This window comes from Homalodisca vitripennis, chromosome 5, assembly GCF_021130785.1.
Source record: "Homalodisca vitripennis isolate AUS2020 chromosome 5, UT_GWSS_2.1, whole genome shotgun sequence".
NCBI lineage: Eukaryota > Metazoa > Arthropoda > Insecta > Hemiptera > Cicadellidae > Homalodisca > Homalodisca vitripennis.
The window spans coordinates 172,700,604-172,728,392 of NC_060211.1; the positions used below are offsets into that span (position 1 = coordinate 172,700,604).

The 27,789-nt window shown below is 33.1% G+C and overlaps 1 protein-coding gene across 1 annotated transcript in view; it reads right to left on the minus strand.

Annotated features, from left to right (window-relative positions):
* Window positions 1-3,022: 3,022 nt before the first annotated feature.
* Window positions 3,023-27,789, minus strand: part of LOC124363730 (sushi, von Willebrand factor type A, EGF and pentraxin domain-containing protein 1-like) — a 43,750-nt gene continuing 18,983 nt past the window's right edge. Inside the window, 17 exon segments of the mRNA XM_046818992.1 lie at window positions 3,023-3,657; window positions 4,622-4,735; window positions 5,364-5,563; window positions 6,933-7,081; window positions 7,083-7,132; window positions 8,153-8,303; window positions 8,432-8,556; window positions 9,357-9,543; window positions 9,656-9,807; window positions 10,219-10,392; window positions 10,481-10,674; window positions 15,220-15,334; window positions 15,996-16,151; window positions 16,293-16,505; window positions 17,382-17,622; window positions 17,707-17,877; window positions 18,226-18,358. Of these exon segments, the coding sequence (XP_046674948.1) occupies window positions 3,626-3,657; window positions 4,622-4,735; window positions 5,364-5,563; window positions 6,933-7,081; window positions 7,083-7,132; window positions 8,153-8,303; window positions 8,432-8,556; window positions 9,357-9,543; window positions 9,656-9,807; window positions 10,219-10,392; window positions 10,481-10,674; window positions 15,220-15,334; window positions 15,996-16,151; window positions 16,293-16,505; window positions 17,382-17,622; window positions 17,707-17,877; window positions 18,226-18,358 (2,557 nt within the window). The 3' untranslated portion in view covers window positions 3,023-3,625.

The following is a 27,789-nucleotide window of genomic DNA, read 5'->3' on the forward strand; positions in this document are numbered from 1 at the left end:
GAACAATAAAAATGGTGGATAAAAATGAATGAAAATCATAGTGTTACAATTTTTGTACCTATATAAAAACGTAAAATTTTTTATCGTATTATTTTTATTTTAAAAATTTCACTAGATTTTATAATTTAAATAAATATTAGTTATAGCCTACTTTCCCCCTAAATAATAAAACAAAAATCAAAAATCATCGTGTTGTATTTTTTTTTTTTTTACAAAATGAAATGTGAATTGTTTTATGGAATACTACATAAGTACCAAATAAAAAAAATCAATACTCAGTCATATAGATATTTTACTTTTTTGAAACCTGGTATGTTTGGTGGATATAAGGAGCAATAAAAAAGATGCATACAAATAAACTGAAATCATAAAACGTCAATTTTTTATTTCAAAATTTTAAAAAATAACATTTTTATATTTAAAAATATTAACAAGTATTACCATTCAAATAAATATTGATAGTAAAACAAAAATCATCTCGTTATATTCATTTTGGAAAGAGGTGTTCATTATTTGGCGGAAAACTACACAAATACTAATATAGTGAGTGCTTCGCACTGAAAAAGGTCATACATGCTTGATACTAACAGCGCCACCTCCTCAAAAGCACTTGGCACTCAAAGGGTTAAACAGTTATCATACTGGAAAGGCATGCTTAAAAAATAAGTTGTGATAAGAAATATAATTTTGTTTATTACAATGCACTACGATATAATGTAAAAGGTGCTCTAATGATTATGATGTATAAATTTTAAAATTGAAACAGTTCATGTGGTCAAATCAGTTGTTTAATGAACACATTTAATCAAAGTTTTTAAGAAATATTTTGCTAATAATGATTTATTTTCAGGCCGCCTTCAGAGAGATGATTTACACGGCGTAGTCTCTGAGTTTTGTATGGACCAAGCAGGTCTACCAACTACAAACCATCACCGCGCAGTGCCATTTCACCCTGAGGGGTTGTCCATGGACCCTCACTATCTGGGGGGACCCTCCCCTCTGCTGGACCCTCACTACCCTGCCCCTCACCACTACCCTCTCCCCTCCGAACTGAGGCAACTGACGCCAGACAACCTCCCCATCACAGAGTGCCAAAGCTTGCATGCAGAAGCAAGTTTAGTGTAAATAATTTTAAAAAAAAGAAAAGAATGTTTAATATTATTTTATGTTTGTACATATCTTTTAACTTTTTGTAATAAAGTGAATTTTATCAAGTAACTTTATTTTTTTGCTTATTACTGTTAATCCAGATCCATTAACCAACTCCCAGTTAGCCAGTGGGCTTTTTTGTATCTAAAGTTATTTATACAAAGGTACCAAAATGCAAGAGTGCGCTGAAATCTCATCCTGTCACCAACTTTTCAACATTAGCTTTCCACTCTTATTTTTGTTTACTCTATGAATAAAAGTCTCACATGTTAAAATCCTTACATATTGTATTCAGTTTTATTTACCAAGTTATTTATTCTGCTACTTTCTTATTGCCATTATGGTTACTGATAAGACCAATGTACAAAATATTCACTAACACTCAGCCAAATCCTATGGAGTGACGACCAACACCATCTAACTCACTCTTGCTTATATACAACGGCTGTCCAGAAAGTAGATTATACTTTGCTCTGTAGCCGCATGTGAGATAGAAGATAACGGGAAAGACTGCTGTTTTACATCTCACAGTTGTATTACAATAGCAAAAGGTTTCTCAATAAAAAGCATTTGAACAAAAATTACTTTTTTCAATCCATAATATAATTTTACTATTACTAAGCTGGTTTTAAATAGTTTCTAGATTGCTTTCTTCAAAAAGTACAAATTTATGATTCTATCAAAAATAGTTCTTGTTTCTTGTGTCATAATTGTGATTTTTATTATGATTGCATTTATTTTGTTACAAATCACAATTAGTGTGACCTTTTGAAGACAATGTTGTCTTTTATTTAATTATTTTGTCTTTATTAGAAACTAGCTGTTTCCCGCGGCTTCGCACGCGTCTCTTAAGCTTTGCCCATATATTTCTTTGCCTTCAAATAGTGTTTGGCTATTTAATATTTTCCTAAATTAACTGTGTCGTAATTGCAGTTTATAATGTGCAGGCGCTTTGATAACTTTTATATCTTGCAGTACAGCCTGGTGGTGAGTTACATCAATGGGCATTGCATATAAACCTTCTACATAGAAAAAATACAAATAAATACAAATTTTCATAGTGATCGGTCCAATAGTTTCTGAGTCTATAAAGGACAAACACACAAACATTCATTTTTATATATTATTATTGATCATTTGTGCAATCTGAATTTAAAATTAGGCAATAACGTCTTCTATTCAACCTGCATTACACTACTGATCAAGCACTTTACAATAAACATTTTTCTAAATTTTAAATGTAAACAAATGTTTCTGCCTCTTTGATGAACTTCAGCTGAAAGTATTAACAGCTGTTAAGTATCAGTTCGCTTTGTATTGAGTCGTAGCGCAGTCTGTCGGATTCAATATAAAACACTCTAACATCAACAACGATTTATAATTAAAAAATTAATTAAATAAACTATTTAAATTGGACCAAATTTACTCTAGTATGTATGCCTATGTTACTTCCAGGAACGTGTAGAATCACTGTACAAAATTTCACGATGTTTCGTGCATTGGTTCCAGAGTTATAACGGAACATACAAACAAACATTCGCATTTATATATATAGATTTTAACATTTAAAATTTTCTCCAATGTGATTAGCATCCCAAATTTGCTGTTGCCTTAATTTTTAGTCACTGAAAAATGTCTTCAGCATTTCTTTTGTAAACCCACAGCAAAATAAGTAGATAAAGAAATGAGTGAGTCAGATATACCAGTGTAAACTAAGTTGAAAAGCAGAGGTCTTTTTTGTTTCTACAGTGTTCCAAATGAGAAATAGTTTTTTAGCTATTTTTTACTGAACAACAAATGCCATTTTGTAACCTGGAGCCCACTCCAATTTGAAAACATTACTACAGGTATAAGGTTTTAAATCAAGACCAAGTGTTTAAAAAATGTATATTTCTATATAATTCATAATTAAATTACAAAAATACAACATATTATTGTATACATATATTGGTTGAGGACAACATACAGCTTATGACTGATTAGAGCTAGGTAATATTACAAAACTGTAACACAACATTTTAAATTACATTTTTACATTATATCTTAGCTATACGGACTTAAAACTACTATAACAACGCTTTCTTGAAATTAGTAAACAACGTAATGTTGGTACGGTTAATGATCGATACAGAAACAGTGTTCCGGTGATGCTGGGATTAGTGTTCAAGTTGCGGAATGGTGCGTCCCCTGACTGACTACCGACAGTTGAGCGTATGTACACTGGCACCTTGCCTCTCATCGTTACAACAAATTTTGCTCTTTCATAGACGTACAAAATAAATATGGCAAAGCTCGTTGTAACAATTCAAAATTTTTGGCAAATATGATTAACTATAACAGTTATAAATAAGCTATGATCTACTCCTGACACTAAGAACTCGTCACTCATATACAAAACACACATCTGTTACATTCGCACAAACATTCACTCATACATGCACACTCATGTAATATCATGTCAGCACAGCCGCCGCGCCTACTGGCCTTCACTCTCACTGTCGCTCTTATCTGGAACAAAACAGACCAATTCAGGTGACTTTTACTAGAAATAACCATACTGTCAACGGAGAAACTCACAATTCACAACCGTAGCAAGATCGTAAGGTTACGTACAATCAATCAACTTCAACAACAGAAACATTTGAATTATCATCAAGAGTTTTTAAATATAACAGATTCCACAATCATCAGGCCAATTGAAATTTCATGGAAAATGGAGTCAACTTTTATTTTATATTACATTCATAATATAAAATAACTTATTAAAACTTTTTAATACTTGATAGTTTTCTTTTTAATACACTTGTTTAAAAGGTACAGACTACCAGTTTAATAATGCTGTGTTTTGACGTACAGCAAAGAACGTTGTTGTTAAAATTTTCTGCTAGTACTGTGTCCAAAGATCAGAAATTTAAATTTTAGTGTAGTTAATAAATCACTGATATGCATAAAAAATGGAATACTAAGGATATAAAGACAAACAAGTGAGTAGTCTTTCAGATATTGGCCATTGTTATAGGTTATAAAAGGTATAAAATTAGTGTTATACCTTTTATAACCTAAAAAGATGGCAAATGTCCGAAATCCTGTTATCCTTTTAAACTTTCCATTGTGAATAACAAACTTTAACAAAGAAGAGTGTAATATTACATTATAACAGCCACGTTGGAAATTGATTGATTATTCCAAGGTTTTATTACTGATCTATGACACAATACTAATAGATTGCTCAAAAATAATGTTTTTTAGACATAGTGATGGTAAATTTAATATGGACACCTATATATTATACAAATATTAATGATGGGGTTTAAAGCTACGTAGAGCAATCCAACAGGAAATATTTGCAAAAAATTATTAAAACTATATATTATTGATGCTTATGTTCAGTTCTTCTTAATAGCAAAACTTTCTCATACACTCATCAGCAAAAGGTGATTGGGAAAGTAAAGACAAGTTTCAGTTTCCATACCTTTCTTGCCTGGGTAGGCATGGCGTTTCAGTCTATCGTAAAGCTCCTCTTTGTTGCCATAAATACTAGCGTTGGATCTTGCTAAACTGTTCATTTTTCCGTTGTGTAAGCTCTCTGAAACAAATACCAACTTATTGTATCAACAAAATATTACAAGTTTTCTCTTAACATTTTCTTGTGTAAATGAAAAACCGTTTTGAGAAATACCTTTTAAATATTTGATATTCTTTTTATAGATTATAATAATCATATTCAAAACAGTATTTTTAGATGGTAGTGGTTGTTATTTGGGCTGCAAATACATTTAATACTTGAAATCTGAGTATATAATTTAGATCTGGGTAAAGAATAAATTTAAAAACCTCTTTCAACTTCAACATACAAACAATTACATTTTCGTAAAAACTTTGTTGCTTTAAAACAAAATAATGTGCTAAAGTAGCGTATGTAATAAAATTGTATTATTTATGAAATTGTATATTAATTTTTTGAACAAACATCTAAAACCCCCAGTCAAGAGTGGAACATCGATTTGCCTGAAATAGCAATAAGTTTTGCTTCAAGAACATGTATAACATGAAAAATTCTAGAATCCCTTAAAGAAAGATTATTTCTTGTAGCTGTAAGAAACATCACTAAAAGTTAAAAATGTATAATAAACTGCATTTTGTTTCAATACCAAATTAATGTATAAAAGATATAACAGTTTTTTTATTTTTATTTCATACAACATAAGTCACACCTTTCATGTAAGTTTCGTTGTAGAAGTTAGGCATCTCCCAGCCATCCTCCTCGTCATCGTAGTAGTGAGCGTAGGTGGAGTGATGCGACGGTGCTATTGACTCAGCATACGGAGCTGCGCCATAGTAGAAGTTCACTTGCGACCCAGTGTGGTCCTGAGTTTGTGCAACGAGTTTCTTTGGTTCTTTCCTTTGTTCGGATCTGAAAAAAAATTGTTAAATTGTTTAGTGAAATATTTAACCTTTATAGTACCATATGAATCATGATAATTGTTTATGTGACCTAATTTACAGTATGAATAAAATTATTTTTGGGTGTAAATTGAATTGAATAGAGTTTAACTCAGGAGGTTTTCTAACGTAATAAGTCAACTACCATGATGTACTATTTCACAAAGTATAAAAAAAGTTGTATTATCTTCAAATTAGTGCAATTAAAAAAATTAATTAGTAATATTTATGTGATAACGTTTGATTTTATAATTTATCATTACCACACTCAATTGTTCTTCATTATCTGTCTCTTACTAACGTTGAAAATGGTAAAAGAATTTATGAACAACTTTATAGAAATAAATCAAAACAATATTTATTTCCATATAATATACTTATATTCGTGATAAGGTTACATTAATATTTATATTGAAAACATTATATTGGAAATATTTGTTAAAAATGTTTACTCCAAAAAAATATAAGAAATTGGAGACAACTTTTCTGTGCATAAGCACAAGCCAATTGTTTTTAAAACCTAAAAAGATGTCCTGCAGATATAAAAAAAGTTTCTTTTATAATAAATATAAAATTTAAAACGTTTTGTATAGTTTTCTATTATTTTCTATAAAAGAAAACTCACAATTGTCCAATATATTATAAAACTCACATGAAAGATATTATAAATAAGGACAAACTAAAAAATCAGCTATTGCCAAACATGCATTAGAAACAAATCACGCCTTTAAAAACTTCACATTATTAAAAGAAGTCCATAAACAAGTAGAACTCGATGCTTATGAAACATTATACATAAAAAAACGTTAAGATAAAATACTAAACAATGATTTTGGACCGATTCAAAATTCACCCTTCCTTTAAAACATAACTAAATTCTTTTTGACCCAAACTTTTATACATATATCAATATTTGTTTTAGTTTACTTTTAATTATTCCAATCTTGTATTAAGCTTTATTCAGTTGATAATCGTTTTAAATTGTAAAATTTTATACTTTTTCAAATTGTTGATTAACACCTGACAATGGCATCTTAGATGTCGAAAAGGCCTTGTGTGAGAAAATTGAAATTAATGGACAATTGTGAGTTTTCTGTTATAGAAAATAGTTTTTCCAGTAAGAAGAGCTCCTCCTTCAATGTTTTGTATAGTGTTTTTAAAAATTATACAGCAAGAGTTTTGTTTGAATCTGCTATAGAAAAAATAGTTGATGAATAAATACTTGACAGCCACTGCTTTAAAGCTAACCTGGCATATATAAATAATCATTGATATGTACAAACTTCAATGAATATAATAAGCACGTACCCAGCAGCACGTACAATAGAACAAAGACTCACCTGGCACAAATCATCCAGACAAACAAAGCGATGATGATCAGGAAGATGACAGTGGCAGCGATGCCTCCAGCGATGTAAGCAAACTCAGATTTGTCCTCGCAGTGAGGACCGATGAAGGAGCCGACGCAGCGACATGACGGCTGGCCTCGGGGAGTCCTTCACACATGTGCCTTTGTTCTCGCAGTATCCGGCACACACGTCTGTCACAATCAATGTTTTACTTTTACATACTTCACAACAGTTTTAATATTTCTACTTATTTAGTTTGGTTTTATTAACTGATTATGATTGATGAAGTCCTTTGTTGTTGTCATGAGCCGTTGTGTGTTTAACATTATTTTTACCAATTTTAAATCATTGAAAAGAGAAAATTGGTTTTGATAAATAAAAATTTACTGGAATTTTTAAGATGAGAGTGTTTTTAAAGACAAAGATCAAACCAGTTAATTATAATGGATAAAATTGTTTGAAAAAGCACAATGATGTATTCCATCAATACATTAAAAGTGATCAAGAAGTATGTTAGGTGATTGTTAATGTTTGCAAAATGAAAAAGTTCAATTACATTATTTTTCCTCATTACAATTTGGTGTCTTAGAACAGCAAAACCATGGTGCTAAAGTGCAATATGAGGAAATACGAATGAAAATATTCAATTTATTGTTATTTCCCATTTATAGAAATGGGAAAAGATGGGTGGCCAAAGAAATGTACCTAGATAATTATAAAAGACACTATAATGATTTTTACTAAAACATCTCTACTTTTTGCACAAATCTCTATGTTACAAAAATTATCAAAATTTAAGTATGATTTTGGCCAAAACCAAAAATGTAAGATGCTATTGAGTCTATCATAATATCCACATAGATCATGTGATCTTTATAAAATATTCAAGTAAGTCAATCTTAGATATTTTTCTATATTTTAACAATTTTAAATATTTTTGAACTCAATTTAAATCATGGTACATATTTACAAAAATTTAAAATACAATAATTTAATGTTATCAAGGCTATTTTGATGAAATGTTCACTTTTCATAGAGGATGAAATGATTGCAAGTAGCATAGATCAACCACATATAATGAAGCAACTGAAAAAAAATAATATTTGATTTGTATTTTGTATAATGACAATGCAATCATGAAAATCTAATAACTTCCCATCTTAGACATTAAGAAATTCTCTGGAAATACTATGAACAGCAGTTGGCATTACCTGTGCAGAGCTTGCCCGTTCCATTGTAACCAGGCTTACATTCACACTTGAAGTCACTGGTTTCGGGTATAAGCAGACAGTAAGCGTTGGGGTCACAGTGCATCTCCGGACCATTCATCTCACAAGGGTTCCAGCAGTCAGACTTGCTCTTCTGCAGACATTATAAAGGCAGTGTTAATATTCCATACAGTTACTATGTGTGCAGCTCAGTAAAGATATATATTCAGATTTCTTTTTGTCACTTTAATATTCAAAGTTTAAAATGATAAGCAAACTTACCGAGGACGTTCCCTTGGTGCTGGTGTTGGGAGGACAAGGCAGACAGAGAGTCTGTTGGGCAGAAGGTTGGTATGTTCCTTTCTTGCAGGCAATGCAGCTGTTGAGACTTGTGTTTAGGAACGATCCTGTAGATAAAAAACGATGTAATCATGTGGCCAAGCAAGTGGAATTTAAATTATTCATAGCTCAAAGGATCGATATAAAAACTCAAATTCTTCTTGATTATAAATCAGATCAAAAGATAAGTTCAAACTATCAAAAATTTTCAATTAAAAATTTTGTAATTACATAACTTTTAACTGACATCAAAGTCTTCCAGTTCACACTGTGTCAAAACATTATACTTCAAAGTCAAAGTCAAAAATGCTTTATTTACAATTTCGTTAAGAAATGTAATGGTGTCAAAATTGCATAGTAGGTATTTTTCTTGGTCTTGCTTTACATTGCTTATGAGTTTTTCGTTGTAGTGAAGAATTCTTCCAGTGTGTAAAGTGGTCGTTCCATCAGCCAGTCATGCAGTTGTTTCTTGAGTTTTGTAGAGCTGAGGTTCTTCATGGATTCGGGTAGTGCATTATATTGGGTACTTACACAATTTATTATCTTCTCAAAATATTTTGGCCTAGCCTTGAGGAATGGTGTGAACTGGAAGAGTTGAAGATGTTAGGTTAAAAACCTAAGATCTTACGATTCTGCAAGTTGATTGACAGTATTTGGAGAATACAACCCAAATAACATATCCAGTCTTGTATGAAATTTCAATATGTTAATTGAAACTAAGGAAGTGGAACTGTAAGATTATTCAATTTTATTTTTGATTTTGCTTTGCAAAATATTGTGTTTGAGTACAGTATTTATTTTCTCTTTCGGAAGGATATGCTGAGCTGAGGCTAATTTAAATACTGCTATTAAAGAATGAACTCCTAACCTGGACCACAGACAGGCAAAGAGCACTCCTCGACAGTGGCTGCTCCCAGTTTGGGTGTGGTACGACCTGTTGGGCAGGGCTGACATGCTGCCTCCACTCCCTGCGTGCGATACGAGCCTCTGGGACACGGTTCACACTGACCTTCCAGCGCCAGCTGCATACCAGATCCGCATTCGTCTCTACATTCCTGTAGCACACACAGTACATCATTAGTACGGTACAGTATTTCCTCAATGTTATGAGGTAAAAGAGATCCAAATAGACTCATAGTGGAAGGTTATGAATGAACTTTACACTACCTCTTGTGATACAGCCTCTGAAGTACGAGTAGTCTTGCCGAGACCGCAGAGCAGACACTTGAAGCTGCCTTCGCTGGGCTGGTAGAACCCATGCCCACAGCTACGACATAGACCTGCCTCTTCATCATAAAACTTGCCAGCAGGGCACCGTTCTACACAGAAATGTAACAGTGTTAATTCCATGAATATAAAAAGGTTATATTAAAAAAATATTTGCAAATTTTAACTCTTTAAGGATGACGGGCTATTTATAGTTCACAAAGTTCGTTGTTCAAGAAGACAATGCAGACTATTTGTAGTCCAATATTTGTTTTAATGTCTGTTAATGTAAGTTAAACAATAAAACAAAACTAAAGTTAAACTTTTTTTTAATGTGCACTATCAAATTATTATTAGATAATGTTATATTGTAGGCAATTATATTGTAAATGACAGGATAAAAAATATATGTATATCACATTCTTCTTCTTCAATACACCCTTTGGAAAAAAGTAGTCACTTAAAAAGTATGTACCAGAAAAAAACAAAAATTTCCGTTGTCCTGAAAGGGTTAAATAACTAACCTTTACAATCGGAAGCGCTGCGAGCTCCAGGACCGATGGTGACACCCTGTCTGCCTGCGATTGCAGGACACACGGAACATTGCAGTTGGCCTGACTCTGACTGGTAGGTTCCTACTGTGCAGGGCTTGCAGGACATACTGTCTTTGTCGTAGTAACTACCGACAGCACACGGCACTGCAAATCAAACATAAAAATCATCAAATATAATATACAATTCACATTGGAAAAAGTTCTGCGGTATGGAAAAGCCTCTGAAACTTACCACAGTCAGGAGCGACAACCACCTGGCCAGTGGGACAGGCGTAGTCGGAGGTGAGCGTGAGAGATGCTGGATCTGGGACAGTATTGGGCAGGATGTCATGGACGTCCAGTTGGTCCTCTTCTAGGATCAGCTGTTCTAGCAGCCGTTGTACTGTTGACCTCTGGTTGGAATTGAGGTTCACCACAGGATCACTGCAAGAGCATTTCAATTAGATCTGTTTTTTATTCGTAATTTTACATAAATGTTACAATATGCAAGTTATAACATTAGAATCAAATGTTACATTATTTTAATTGTTACATTGGATTGCAAATTTAAGGTTGTTCCTCCATCTGAGGTAGAGATTGTATTGTCATGTTGGAACATGATTATATGTTTTTTCTCCAATTGCCTTGTCGGAGTGCCTGGTAATTAAATCTGATTTCCCTGTTTTGCTTTGTGCTACCATTTTTTAATATTTTATTTTTATTTAATTTGCTTTGAGATCATCTATTTGCAGTAATGTAGTCCTTGTTTTTCTACCTAGGCGTAAAATACAAAACGTTTTGTACATCATTCCATTAAAAGGTGTTAGTTCCAATTCCTTCCGATTGCCACTAGCTTTTATCCTATGCAATTAATGGAGATTTTTCAACTTACCATAACTAACTTTTATGGAGGACATTATTGCTATGCTGTTTTAACAGTTTAACCATTAAATTGTTCATTCTATTCTACTAAGGCAGCAGATACAAGACAATATTTGCATAGTAATTAAATTGATTGTGTATTTTGAAAATTATAAGAAAGAGAACTCTTTAAAATAATATATGATGTATAACAGTTTTGCTTAAATTTGTTAATATTATAAAAATGCAAATAAGTATTCCTCCTGCATCAAAAGACCAGTAGTGTCAGAAGTGCATAGAGATAAGTCAACCAGGAGATTGCATTTACAACAAATGCCTGTCCATAATAAATAAACGATACCTACATTCAGTACAAGCTTTCTCCCTTTTACCCTTCTCAGACGGCTGAAAATCAGCAAAATTAAATCTAGTTTTTTAGGCTTGATACAAAAATATGTTTACCCGACACATTTTGATAAGCATGTAATGGAATGTAAACTATGAGATTATAACTCGAATTTAATAACTACTCGGAAAAGATTTTAATATTTTACAAAAAAATCTTTTTAAATGAAATATTGTATAAAACGATAAATGCCTAGATAGTATTTACTAAGCGCATCCGTATACAAAACTAAAGTTGATTGGTTTGTTTGATCATAGTTGATGCTTACTACACACATGCACAGACAGAGGTGAGTAAAGAAACTGATACAGAGATGTACAGAATTAGAAGCAACTCTGCATATGTGCGTGGCTGAAAAAATGATGTTTCGTTATTCTCAGCTGTTGTACATTTCAATTCAATTGTTAATACAGTCTGTATATTAGCCATTCCAAAAAAAGTGTTTTGTTTTCCTCGAGTTGCACTGAAACGGACAGAAAGAGTTCTGACAGTTTTGAAATCCTCAAAATTGGGAGTACTAATCTAATCATATGTCTACTTGAACACTCTGCGAGTGTGCGTGGCATATGTTGTGCATTGTGACAGCAATACCTGAGTGCACATTTGGCTAGTAACAGTTCACTGATGTCACAATACATCAGTACAAACGTTAATTCTCAGCCTATGTACGTACTAGCCTATGAAGATTGCTAGGCCTGTACTCAGACCGGTTTTTTTCAGACAATTTTACCAGGGCCCGGGCCTTCAGAGGGCCCAGGCAGGCCCCCTACACATCTATATGAAGGGACGGTGTCGACGAATAGCACAGTGGTGGGATATGATGGGTCTGGCAGAATATCTTTTCTGGAGTCTGCCAAAGGCGAGTAAGGTCATACAGGACCAAACGGCCAATACTGAAATTATTCGGCTACCCTTTGGCACACTGGTGAAAGAGTTAAAAACGTTTTTGATAAATTCCAGAGTGGGTATGATTGTTTTTATTCAGCTTGATGTTTTAAGGAGAAAAATAGTTCTCTCTTACTATTTCTCCTCTTATTCATTTCCAGTTTCTTTATTCAAATCATAGCCTGTACATAAAGACAAACATTTTCATAAGAATCACTTAGTATGGCTTAAATAATCCATTTCCAGTTTCTTTACTCAACTCATAGCCTGTACATAAAGACAAACGTTCTCGTAAAAGTCACTTGTATGGCTCAAATAATCCCAAAATAGATATATTGAAAACCAACATTATAGCTTGTAAACCATTATAGTACTTTCATTAATTCTATGTATACAGTAAGTAAATTGGAGAAAATAAGAGTGTGACAAGTGAAATGGCAATCACACGAAAACAAATGACAGAGAAACAAAGCACCCGACACCACTTGGCAACACAACAGAAAGAGACTTACTTGACGGCAGGGAAAGAGATCTGGACAGCGTAAGTGTCACTGGCTTGACGTGTCACCCTACAGAACACAGACAACTCAACTACAACACACAGCTACACTACTACTGTTCTACACACTACACTACTACAGGGTGCACACAGACAGAGGGTGAAAACACAAATTACAAGTTCGTTTTTTTACCAATACAATCATTTGAGAATGAGTGCACTTGTGAATAAGTGATCGTGATGTGCATTGGATTGCGCTTTAAAAAATGAATTTTGGCCCTGGAAAGGCTTATATTCAGTAAAAGTGTTCCAAAACTTTGGGATATTTTCTACACAAAAAATGAGCCAAAGGTAAGTCCTAAAACCTTTAGTTTTCTGTCTATCTGTCTGTATGTGTTTTTTATTAAAAAATATATATTTTTATAACCAGTTAAGTTAAAGTTATGAAACGTTGGAATTGTATTAGCCTTCGGTACACCTTTTTAAAAATAAAATAATAACAAAATCCTTTGATCCGTTTCAAATTGGCGTCTGTTTAAAATTGTTAAAGTCAAATAAAAAAAATTTAAAATGGTACAGTTATAAAATATGCGTAAGATACCAACTATTTAGTAATTTTTATACCAATTCCAACGGTACCTTTTTCAAATAAATCTGTCACTAAAGGTTAATAAAATTCTCAAGTTTCATAAATTTATCTAAACTGGTTCAAGAGATATAATTATTTTTATAAAAAAACATATACAGACAGCTAGACCGAAAACTAAAGGTTTTAGAACATACCTTCATATGAACTTTTTTGCTCATTTTTATATGTCGAACAAAATCTCAAAGTATTGGGAACTTTTACTGAACACCCTGTAAAAAAGATTGCATACCAAAAAAAATGATTAATATTAATCCTTTATTGTTTGGTTTATATGATTTATGTTTTGAAAATCATAACTACATAGAGTAAAAATTAGAAAACGCAGACAGATAAAAAGTGCGTAACTGGTGGATAATACTCATGTGATCCATATACCCATAAGAAAACAAGACCAGCTACATCATTTCAAAAATTTTAACTGTTTCTCTAGTGCTTTTGAATGTAAGAAAGGGAGGTTATCATGTAAGGCATGTTCTTCAGTGATGTTATGTTGCCTGCTTTGCACTAATTATGTAATATTCTGGTTGTAAAGTATTCTTATTACCTTTAAGAAAACCATTTGAAACAAGCAACTTCCCTACTAATAAAAAAAATATTCCATTTTTTTATAAAAAATAATGAAAAATTACAGAATTGTGTATTGTATTGTGTATTGTTCCAACATCCAAAAAAATTAGGAACATAAATTTATTGAAAAGTTAAAAATACTATCTGTACTTGAAAAAATCAAATGCAATTGTTTTCATGTTAATATTTAAACAACAGCTTTTAGTGATACTAACAGCATTTATTCATTGTTGTTTTTTTATTTATTAATTTGTTAGATGTTGTTAAAATATTTACCAGCCTTGTAGCTGAGAGTGTAAACACTAATCATAAATTCACTAAAACCCCCGATTTAAAATAAAACCAAATAACCATTTTTAGCACTCATACTACAAATATATATTTGTAAAATATTTCAAAGATTTTTTGCAACAAGACAAAATTGCATAAACAATAGGATTAATGGACACGATTAGGATTTTCTACAGCTGTAGTTACCAACATCTGGATCAATTACAGATAAAATATCTGAATAATTAATTTTTATGTAAATACGCTCTTTTTAATACAGAATGAGGCAAAAAGGACTTGACAACATTGAAAACATATAGAACTCTATCAAGATAACTGACAGAAATTGATAGAGGTTTCATTTCTCTCAAAGCACTATTTGAAATGTAGTACTGAGTTCAGTCAGTGTAATACGATGTTGAAATGAATAATCATTGTTGAAAAACGAGCTCCCTGTACATTATTGTCACAACAAACTTTTCAACAGCTTTTATTGTAGATTTCACTCGAAAGATGGTAAAGATCCTGTCAACAGGTTTCTTCTTCTTTTAAGGGGTGGCCTATTACAATGCACTTAAACCTCAAGGGCATTTTGCGGACCCCAGAAGTATACAATGAGGCCAACCAGTTTAAGATTTCAGCATTTAACAAACCGCTGATTTCATAATAATAAAGTCCTTTTTGACTAACTTGTATTCATTAACCCGTCATGCGTTTAAACAGTGACACACACAAAAACAACTACTGTAGCTACATAGAACATTTGATCTCATCAAAGAATGGCCATCCTGTGAGAAAAAACAGGTGAGATGACACAGGCAGTTAGGTGGATGGTTGTTGGCTCAAGTTACCTGTTTTACTGGCATCTCCGCTGTGAGAGAGTAAGCGTTGCTTTCTGTCAAGTCCCTGACAGGTCGGGATCGGTGGTCGCACTTCACTTCGATGTCGAGATCTTTGCACTCTCGGGTTCCTGCGGTACACCACATACACATAAGTGAGGTTAAGTACTTTAAATTATATATTGGTGTTAGTTATAATAGATTGTTCTGATGTAATCATTCAGATATGTTTACATTTAATCTTGAGAAAGGGAAAAAAAATTTTACCCCTTTGAAGAGAATAAGTCCTTCTTAATAGTAATGACGTTCGTGAACGTCAATTCAAAATGTACCAGAAAGGACTAAGTACGTAACCAAACATCATTGGTAGTACGTTTCATTGTATTATTAAACAAAGGAAGCAGTGTAAGGTAACATAATTAATTATCTTAATGCTATTGTACGCTTGATTTGGTTCTTATAGCAAATTTATTGAAATCATCCTTTGTATTATTCAAATAAATAATATTTGTTATTTGTAATACTTTATTTAAGTTCATCTCGTATCAGTATAATTAAACACTAGTCAACATTGTAGATTGCGGTTAAAAAATTAACTGCAAAACAAACAAAGGTCATAAAATATTATTACAGTCATAAAATATAAAAATTGCATTATAGTTTATGAAAAACTGTTTGTTAATAAAGGCATTTTTCATTGGATTAATAGTTGAACGGGCTGACAATAATGTCTCCCACATCATCCCTCGAGATACTACCGATCAGTATGTAACTCAAAAGAAGTGCACCAACCTTCCAGAGAGTATGAGCAGTAGTTCCAGTCTCGGTTGAGAGCATTGATGGCCGTGCGCACCTTCTGTCTCAGCACGCCCTGACCTGCCTCGTTACACAGTACCGACGTCGGGAACAGCATGCTGACCTTGAACACCCTCTGTGCTGGCTTGGCCACTGTACGACATGGGATCAATGTTAATGTTAATGTTAATAACTCGAAGCATTGGATAGGTAGCTAGAAACAAATGCTTAGTTTAAATGAAAATAAAAAAAAAAAAATGCTAAATATAAGCCTCATATGTAATGTTAGCTAACCTGAGCATGCAGGGTAGACCAAAGGTAGAGCCGGGTTCTCTGTAGGTCTCCAGAAGCCTTCAGCGCCACAGGTGTAGAACTTAGGCACTGGTTGCGAGAACTTGAGGCCGGAGTTACATTGGATCTCACAGACCTTGAACTGGCCTCCGGAGCCCCAGTCCTTGCACTGCTGGAACCCTCCGACAGGGTCGGCCAAAGGTGGACAGAACTCGGCTACAACCACACTTTTCGTTAGTGATCAGGAAAAATATTTGCAATAGTTTAAGCCTGAAATTAGATTACTTTAGCGAAAATATTTTATAACTGACTTCATATTTAGTACATATAAGTCTCTCCAACTTTTCGAACGGAAAAGACATTTTTTATGTTAGATAATGATTTCTAAAGTAATTTAACATGATACATGAGTTTAGTATAGAAAATTTGATGTCTTTTAGTAATGAGCTAAAAATATGGAATAAAATAAACAAACTTTAATGACAGTTTTTACCCACGTAATTTTGGATTTGATCATTTTTATAAAACTGACATAGAACAGTTTTGCCATATAATTATGTACTAAATACACAACAGTTTATACACAATAGTTATAAACTATTTAATGCAAAATTATATAAACTTTAAAAAAATATTGTTTATTTGTAATTTTACAGTGTAAGTAAAATAATTTGAAGATTTTAATAGATACTCTGGAACATTCAACATTTTCCTTATAAATATTAAGTGTATTATATTTGGAATATTATGCCTATAACATAAATATCCGTCGTAGTGAGCTCAGTTGGTACAGCATGTAAAAATGTAAGAAATAGTTCCAAGATAACAAAATGTATAGATACGTAACGGAACATAAAAATGATCTAAAAGTTTATTATTCAAGTAAATTGGATATTTCTTTTTCTATCATTATCATCACTGATACGTTTTGAACATATTTTAAAGATGTAAATTAGAATACAACTAATTCACCTGATATTGGGTTTTTGCCCCGTGCAGGGTTAAAGAATTGCTAGAATAAAATATAAAAAGTTCTAATAGTGCAAGAAACTTTCAATTACGTTGTAAGCATAAATGAAACCAAACACTTACAAAGCAGATAAACCTTGAAGGAACATGTAGTAGCAGAGTTGCCTGCCTGGTCATATGCTACGTAAGCGATGTGGTACGTGCCCCACAACAACGTTTGTCCGGGCCTATGTCCGCTCTTCTCCTCCACCCGAGCGATACCCACATTGTCACTGAACTGTGGCTCATCCCATGTCACCACGGCTGTGCCATTCTTCGCAATCACCCACAGATCTCCTGGGCAATGTTCCACTTGTGGAGGAATCTGCAAAATATATAATTACTAAGATCGCTTTCTCTTAATAAACAAAATTTCCCTTTGCAATGTTGGCAATGGTGTTTAAATTACCTTGTCAACTTGGAGTTGGTCACACTGTGGGCCTGTGTATCCGCTCGGACAAGAGTGTTGGCTGCAGTGCGAAGGCACTCTACGCTCTACTCCACCCTGGATGTTGTCATAACCAGCCCAAGTCAAGACCAGACCTTGGTAGAGTACTGGCTCTGTCCTGCAGTCTCGTACCTGTAAAAGATTAGCTTGTCTCACTTTCAAACTAAGTTAAGGTTTTACAAATTTATGATGTAAAAGTCAATTATGATTTTACAAATTAATGACGTAAAAAGTCAAATTATGATTTTACAAAAATGATGACATAAAAGTAAATTATGATTTTACAAATTGATGATGTAAAAGTAAATTATGATTTCACAAATTTATGATGTAACATTTAAAAATAACATTGGGGTTCGCTGAAAAATAATTTAGTTCTCAAAACCACCAACAACCAAAAAATTAAATTTAAGTACAGTACATTTCTCTAAACATTTATTGTAATTATTTTATTTATTACAGAGTTAACCACAGCAATACCTGTTTCTGTATTTCATTTGTCACATCAAGAGCTCTGCCCCAAATTTGCACCTTCGTCAAATGGCCTTGGAATCCTGTCTCTGTGTAAGCTTTGGTACCGTCAGACTTTGGTTTCCCAAGGACAACCCATCCACTGTAACACATACAAGAACTTAACAGGACTAATCCAAGAATTTTATAAAAAAAAGCATTGACATATCTAAGAAAGTAAACCATATTTTACCAGTGATATTTTTAAGGTCATTTATATTAATTTTAATTGATCTTATGCGATAACATTTGGCTCAGGGATAAAAATAAAAATTTATGCGGCGCTGGTGACTCTGGTTCCCCCCCCCCACCCCCCCCCCCCCCCACCCCCCCCCCCCCCCACCCCCCCCCCCCCCCACCCCCCCCCCCCCCCACCCCCCCCCCCCCCCACCCCCCCCAAGATCAATTTTATTTCAAGATATATTTTTGGGAAAAAACTATTTTATTTTGGCAATAAATGTCAAGGCATGGCATATGTAGCATTACTACATTTATATTTGTTTTACACGACTCATTTAACCCGTATCCGCCCAAATTATCGAATTATAAAGTTTACATTTTGTGCGAGAACACAACCGTATGATCATACATCTGTTACAGGGTTAAACAAGTAATATAATAGCGGGGTCAAATGGCCAGTAAACACATTTAATTTTAACTGTTACTTAAAATGTATTATAACTATTCAAAGTGCAATTAGACAGTCATGTAAATAATAAACTGGGCAATCTACGCGATTGGATACAAGGCGGAGGTGTGTATTACGTGTAATGTTTAACGTAAAATATACCTAACACATTCAATTACATAACACCAGAGATCATGCAATATGTGTTATTGACTTATACAACACTTCCTCACCTCCTATCAAAGGTAATTTACCTCAAAACCTCCCACCAGTATCTTCCCAATATTCCACAATATTATGTCACCATCACTCGGATTCCGCTCCAGAATCCAATAAAGCACGAAATATGAACATTCCCTGTAGTTTCAATTTAGTTGCTTTGATATCCCATTACAAGTTTTCAGAGATGATTTTAATTTATTTTAGTATCATCACTCGTTTATTTTCAAAGAGTAAATTTCGAACCAACCCAACTTGTTTACCTTATATTTCAGCGCCGCAATAGACTCTATGGTATCTCACCAAACATTGTAAGCGCCGTCGGTGATATTTACCAAGTGATATTCGTAATTTATGTTTCAACTTTACTTAATAAAACTAATCCCGATATTAAATTTCCCAGATATCCAGTAGAACACACAGTTCATGTTATTACTTTCCTTTGATGTTGTTATTGAGCTGTTAACCCGATAAGGCGATCAGGACCAGGAAAGTCCTAAACTAATATATATAATGAACCCCAAAAACATTCAGGAATCCGATGTGGTTGGACGATAAAAATTAATTAAAACTTAGTTTTAAGAACAATTAAAGTATAAAGTTAAGACACGATTTCTTGTTGTCCTTTCCAATGTTTAGCTATTTATTAGTTGCGTGTTACATGAAACCCTTCAGCTAATTTTGAGGAAAAAACTTAGAAGGAAATACGTTCAAACAACTTAAACATTTAGTTGAAGTGAACCTATCATCTCTCTCCGTCGATGACGTAGCTAGTGATGAGTTGATGTCTCTGTTCAGGTCGGCTCACTAGGATTGCAACTGTAGTCCGCTATGCAAGAGGAGCGCTGATCACTATGACAGAGTGAAGATGGAGGCGATCGCGATACTAGCGCTGTCACTCGGCACGACACTTCATTACACGCTGTGGTCGTGGCGCAGCCCTGCGGCGGACCATAGAACTAACAGCGATTTATTTTATACCGAGTTATTTACAAAATAATGTCCTACTAACCGTGACACTCATTAAAAATAATAGAGCCTAAATAAACTCAAAAGATAGCAACATTACACCGCGTATGTGTCTGATGTAATTTAACGATGCTGACTCTGGCAGGACAGGGTTAACCTTAGATCCCGCTTTATGGCAACTGGGACCTTACTGTTTATTGTACCTGATGATTAGCATCACAAAACCCTGTATTGAGTCGTATAGTGTTTTATACGCTTATATTGTAGTTTAATACTGTACTGGGGGTCATCACTGCTACTTTAAAACACGATTTGGATATAAGTGTGATGTAATATTTAAACATAAATATAAATTACAAATATTCATTGAGATCGAGATGTTTCATTAATGAAACGCAATTACTTGTACAATGTTTATGTAAATGAACTAAATTAGTGGTTTATATGAAGCGTTTTTAACATAGCGAATTGATTTGTTCAGAGTATAACCGGATACTTGTATATGTACAGTCAGTAACTCGGCGAAGACACAGGTGCGTTTTCCAAGCAACATTGACATGATTGTAGTTCCATATGACATTCGTGTCACCTCTGTCAAACTTGTATAAAAAGACAGTTCTTTGCGGATTGATAACATTTGAGCCAAGTATTGCGAATTAGGGCAGAATTTGTATCGATTGGGTGTCCAGGGAGTATTAAAACTTATCACAATAGTCATCACGGATGTTTCAAAACTCTTTCGAGTTACTTACGGTACTGAATGCTTATATGTGAGCGAAATGTCCAGAGTGTTTAACGCTATAGGTGTTAGTACTCGATTTTTTCCAATCTTCAATTTACAGCAGTTTGTAGCAATGTAAAGCCCTATTTTGATTTTATAGTATGTTTTTTCATACATAAAAACTGGACTATTACGTGATACTACCCGGGAGGGTTTCCTTCTGGCTGGTTTATACCTTCCAGTTAAACCTAAACCGAATGCAACAAAAACCGATGAGTTACTTTAATCTAAATCAAATCAAATTATGTTATTTGTATCATATACATAATGTACAAAAGGGCGAATTTAGGGCCATAAGGCCCTGTCTTACAATTAACCCTAATGCAATAATATTGTATGTAAGTCAAATAAAAACTAATGCATTTCAAAATATAACAAAATGATATAATAAAGGTCTCTTTAAGAATTTAAATACGTATAACTCATTCAGACACACATTCATTAGCACTCCACCCGTCCTCCAAGGCAACCTTATGGTTGTTAAGAGCGACACATCATTAACTGCAAATGTCGAGATATCAGTAGTACGATGGGAAGTATTTCCGGACTGTTGGAGTTAGTGAGTCCCAAAACGTTAAGGGATGTTGCTAGTATAGACATAAGGATGTGTGCCACCCTTAAGAGCAATTAAATCAGCTTTATTCTTAAGAGAAAAGTCAATTATGTACAGACTGAGAGCTACGTTTATTTAGTTTTTGTTTGTTGGCTATTCGCTGAAAACCTTAATACGAGTCATGTCTTGTCACAGTAAATCTGCTCTAAATCAGTTATTTATAATTCTATTTAAGTAATTTTGGTCTCTCTAGATTTTTTATTACATTTTCGAAAAACTATTATTCTTGCAATTATTCTGGAGAAAAAATGCTAGTTTTAAGATGTCAAAGTTAAAAAGTTGTATTGGCCACCATTTTGAAAATACTAAAGATAATCCCAATTTATTGTTTTCAGTAACTGGGCCTATTATAAACATTTGAGCCAAATTTTCTAAAACTTAAAATTATTAGTTTTTAAGATATTATTTTTTTTTATAAAAAACACATACAGACATGCAAATGGGAAACTAAGCATCGGAGATCCACATAGTGAAATATGTTCGTTTTGACCTGAGAATAATGTGATATACCTTTGTCCATAGTTACGGGACACCCTGCATAATTGGTAAGTTCTATTTAAGTGCCTATATATGCATTGGACATTTAAAGAGATTTCCAATAAAGTCAACTAGCTCCTTTTTTGCAGTTTTAATTGAAAAGTATTCTTGTACGGCCGACAGTGAGTAATGGGATTGTAAAGTCAGTTCCAATTATAGCCGTTTTTGTTGAGCTGTCAGACTTAGTTGTGTAAGGTCAGCTCTTGCACTTCTTGTCTTATCGCTTACAGATACACACCCCTTTCGTGTAATGTTATGGCAACAATTGTTTGACTGTACTGTATTTGTATTAAATAATTGTGTAACTTTCAGTGTTTTTAAGAACCGATTGTAAGTTAAATTCATTATTGTTTTCATAATTATTTTCTTTTGAGTGGATTAATTATTTGTAAAAAATCCAAAATGTTCTTATAATCTGTTAAGAAGTTTTGAAAATAAGAGGGATTTGCACAGATATTATGCGTATGTAAACAGATTGTTTAAATATTCTTAAAGCACACAGGGTCACCAAATAAAGGGATGTATATGAAGTCCAAAACTTGCCTTGAACAAATATTTAAAGGTGGTAATAAGGCTTAGAATACACTAGTTTTACATTAAAACATATTTTCCAACGATTGAAAAGTTTTCATAACACCAATAAATCTCCGCTTTTAAAAACAATTAAAATTAATGGGTTTTCAATTCAAGAAACTTTATACCAACCCTATTCTAATGAAATCGATCAATTCATTAGAAGAGCTAGAGCTGAGTTCCTAATGAAGATTAAAAGGTTTCGTGATTCAGGACGAAGGACAGAAAGGCAAGATCAATTATTGCCTAAGAAAGATTATAACTTAATATGGTTTTTTGTTGGAAAAACTTACATATTTCGACTACAATGATGAAATTAACGCAACACATTACTAAGAATGGTTTTGATAGGTTTTTAATATTCTTCCTGAAATGTCTGCCATACTATTATCCTATTAGATTCCGTACCATGCCGTTTTAATCCTGAAATAAGAAACCCCTTAAGTATATGGTTAAAAGCTGTGGGCGTATCAAAATCAATTCCTATTTAAACACACCAGGCTATACTTTCAAGTTAGGGAAAGATTACTTGACAAAATTGTTGCTTAAAGTAGTAAGGACATTAAAGTAATTTCGTTGCTCATTGCGAGTTAAATGCAATTTGAATTATTGTGGGCATCTGTAAAGATGAGGTGGCAAAATGCAATAGTAAACTATTAAATGTGACAAAGTATGTTAACTGGCATCAGATATAATTGTTATATACTGAGAACCTTTTAAATAAATGCTTGAAGCATGTTTTTAAAATACAAGAGAAATTTCGTACAGTCGAAAGTGTAGTTGACGTTACAGAGTTGAACTTGTGGTTATTAGTTCCGACTCAGACGTAACTGATGAGTGACAGTGACAGTGACGTGTGTGAGGACAACAACAACGACCAATAACTTAACTGTTATTGCAATGTCGTGACCCGTGTGAAATATTAACATTAATCCAGGAGAACCTCCTTATAGTTTGAATAAATACATAAACTGTACACATAATACTATCTGTGAATTTCACCTTAAATTGTTGGTATTGAAGGCAAGTCATTAAATACTTTTTCTGTTAATGACGGTGTTACAGTGGTGCAGATAAATGTTTTTTTCTAAGTCGTACACATTTTCTCTTCCTATTAGTGGCTCTAAAAATAGTTACAAAACATTGTTTCATGTGTTAATTTTAATTTTATGATTAGTGAGCTCATTGTTGTACATTGGTTTTAAAATATCTTTCATTTTATTACACTTGTAATACAGTTAAAGTATGGAATATAGAATATACGCATTTCTTAAAATTAAGTCTTCATTGAAGAAATTTCATATATATTACATTATTTTACTATGGTTATTTTAGATATTTATTAAGAAACGGTACTACCATAAAAATAACTAATGATAATAAATTATAACTACTGAAAGATCTCTTAAACAATAAAAAAACAGCGACGACAGTCGTGATGAAATTGTTGTCAATACTGGCAAATACAGATTTAAGTAAGACTCTAGTCTATTTGCGATGGCTAGTGCTACGTTAGTAGAAAAATATTTATGTTTTTGTATAGTATTTATGACTAGTACCACATTAAAAAATGCTGAGTGTAATTGTAAAATACGTACATTTGGAACTTTTTTTCAAACAAAACATAAATAAAATGTGTCCCACAGTGATAAGTTGCAGCGGTTCTATTGTTATTGGAACCAGACTGTCACTTCACGTTGCCCGGAGTACTCTTTACACCCTTCAAAATTAATTCTCAAGACTGTTATTACATTTAAAGTCGGAAACATACTATGTTCTCTACAGTGTTGTTCCTACACAAATACCAGTTGCTACAGCTCTGGGCAATATATTTAGTCTCGTATGTTCCATACAGTATTTTCGTATAAAAATACTGGTAGGTAGAACTGTAGATAATATACTTAGTTTACAACATTCATTGCAGTGTTTTCCTACACAAATACTGGTGAGTAGAACTGTGGGTAATATACTTAGTTTACTATATTCTCTGCAGTGTTGTCGTACACAAATACTAGTGAGTAGAACTGTGGGTAATATACTTAGTTCACTATATTCTCTACATTATTGTCATACACAAATACTGGTATGGTATTAACTGTGGGTAATATATTCCTTAGTTTACACTACATTCTGTACAGTTTAGTTAGTCCAACACAAATACGGGTGGGTAGGACTGTCGGTAAATATTCTTAGTTTACTACATATCTCTTACAGTATTGTCCTATATTCAAATACTGGTGGGTAGGAATTGTGCAAGGTAATTTAACTTTGTTTACTACATTTTTACGTACAACAGAACTGGTTAGCTAGTAACTGTGGGTAATATACTTAGTTTACTATATTCCTCTACAGTATTGTCATACACAAATACTGGATTGCTAGAACTGTGGGTAATATACTTAGTTTTACTATATTCTCTACAGTATTGTCCTACACAAATACTGGTGAGTAGAACTGTGGGTAATATACTTAGTTTACTATATTCTCTACAGCATTGTCATACACAAATACTGGTGAGTAGAACTGTGGGTAATATACTTAGTTTACTATATTCTCTACAGTATTGTCATACACAAAATACTGGTGAGTAGAACTGTGGGTAATATACTTAGTTTACTATATTCTCTACAGTATTGTCCTACACAAATACTGATGGGTAGAACTGTGGGTAATATACTTAGTTTACTATATTCTCTACAGTATTGTCATACACAAATACTGGTGAGTAGAACTGTGGGTAATATACTTAGTTTACTATATTCTCTCTACACAGTATTGTCATACACAACTGGTGAGTAGAACTGTGGGTAATTATACTTAGTTTACTATATTCTCTACATTATTGTCCTACACAAATACTGGTGAGTAGAACTGTGGGTAATATACTTAGTTTACTATATTCTCTACAGTATTTGTCCTACACAAATACTGGTGAGTAGAAATGTGGGTAATATGCTTAGTTTACTATATTCTCTACATTATTGTCCTACACAAATACTGGTGAGTAGAACTGTGGGTAATATACTTAGTTTATTATATTCTCTACATTATTGTCATACACAAATACTGGTCAGTAAAACTGTGGGTAATATACTTAGTTTACTATACTCTCTACAGTATTGTCATACACAAATACTGGTGAGTAGAACTGTGGGTAATATACTTAGTTTACTATATTCTCTACAGTATTGTCATACACAAATACTGGTGAGTAGAACTGTGGGTAATATACTTAGTTTACTATATTCTCTGCAGTGTTGTCGTACACAAATACTGGTGAGTAGAACTGTGGGTAATATACTTAGTTTACTATATTCTCTACAGTGTTGTCGTACACAAATACTGGTGAGTAGAACTGTGGGTAATATACTTAGTTCACTATATTCTCTACATTATTGTCATACACAACTGATTGGGTAGAACTGTGGGTAATATACTTAGTTTACTACATTCTCTACAGTATTGTCCTACACAAATACTGGTGGGTAGAACTGTGGGTAATATACTTAGTTTACTACATTCTCTACAGTATTGTCATACACAAATACTGGTTAGTAGAACTGTGGGTTAATATACTTAGTTTGCTATACTCTCTACAGTATTGTCATACACAACTGGTTAGTAGAACTGTGGGTAATATACTTAGTTTACTATATTCTCTACACTATTGTCCTACACAAATACTGGTGGGTAGAACTGTGGGTAATATACTTAGTTTACTACATTCTCTACAGTATTGTCATACACAAATACTGGTTAGTAGAACTGTGGGTAATATACTTAGTATGTTATACTCTCTACAGTATTGTCATACACAACTGGTTAGTAGAACTGTGGGTAATATACTTAGTTTACTACATTCTCTACACTATTGTCCTACACAAATACTGGTGGGTAGAACTGTGGGTAATATACTTAGTTTACTATATTTTCTACAGTATTGTCCTACACAAATACTGGTGGGTAGAACTGTGGGTAATATACTTAGTTTACTACATTCTCTACAGTATTGTCCTACACAAATACTGGTGGGTAGAACTGTGGGTAATATACTTAGTTTGCTATACTCTCTACAGTATTGTCATACACAAATACTGGTGGGTAGAACTGTGGGTAATATACTTAGTATGCTATACTCTCTACAGTATTGTCATACACAAATACTGGTGGGTAGAACTGTGGGTAATATACTTAGTTTACTATTTTCTCTACAATGTTGTACCCCACACAAATACTGGTGGGTAGAACTGTGGGTAATATACTTAGTTTGCTATACTCTCTACAGTATTGTCATACACAAATACTGGTGGGTAGAACTGTGGGTAATATACTTAGTTTACTATTTTCTCTACAATGTTGTACCCCACACAAATACTGGTGGGTAGAACTGTGGGTAATATACTTAGTCCACTATGTCCGATACAGTGTTACATTATTCAATGAGAAATGTGTTTGTATGCCGCTGTTTACAACACAGTAACCCATTGTTATCCACGTAAGAGAAATTATCTAAAATTTTAGTTTTATTAATTCTTTGTTGATTTGTGAGTGAAAATAACTTAGCCAACTGAAAGGCGTTAAACAAAAATCACAGAATTAACATTTATGTAAGATCACATTGTTTTGTATTATTATATAGTGATATAATTAGTTAGCCTGAATTACTATAACATTTTAATGTACTTTTTGTTGCTATTGTGATATCTTCACTGTTACTACTATTGCATGTTACTATCGTAACCGTCTTTACAACATGTGCGGGTAGCCCTGGGGTGTAACATAACACCGACAATTATTTACGTAATTAATTTACATAAGCAGTCAAACATTATATAGAAGTATAGAAACTACTCGATTTATTAACTCAGGAGTATTTTTTTTTTTCAAAATAATATATATATATATATATATTACATTTTTGCAAATATTTGAGGTAGTTGTAGATTATTAATTGTAACTATAGTGTATATAGTCTATAGCAAATTTCTGTAAGCCATAGTGCAAGGACGATCTAGTAACTGGGACAACTAAACGGAACTTATGGTGCTATGACCTTCCAATGGTCGGTCCTAGTCCCGACCGTCAGATGTTGCTGTGAACTGTGTTTCTGTGCCTCAGAGGTTAGAAGATTACACTGTTAGTTTTCTGTGATAGGCAGCCATAAAATCCTTATTTAAAATAAGAACAAGGTACCCCAAACCACGTATTGCGTAA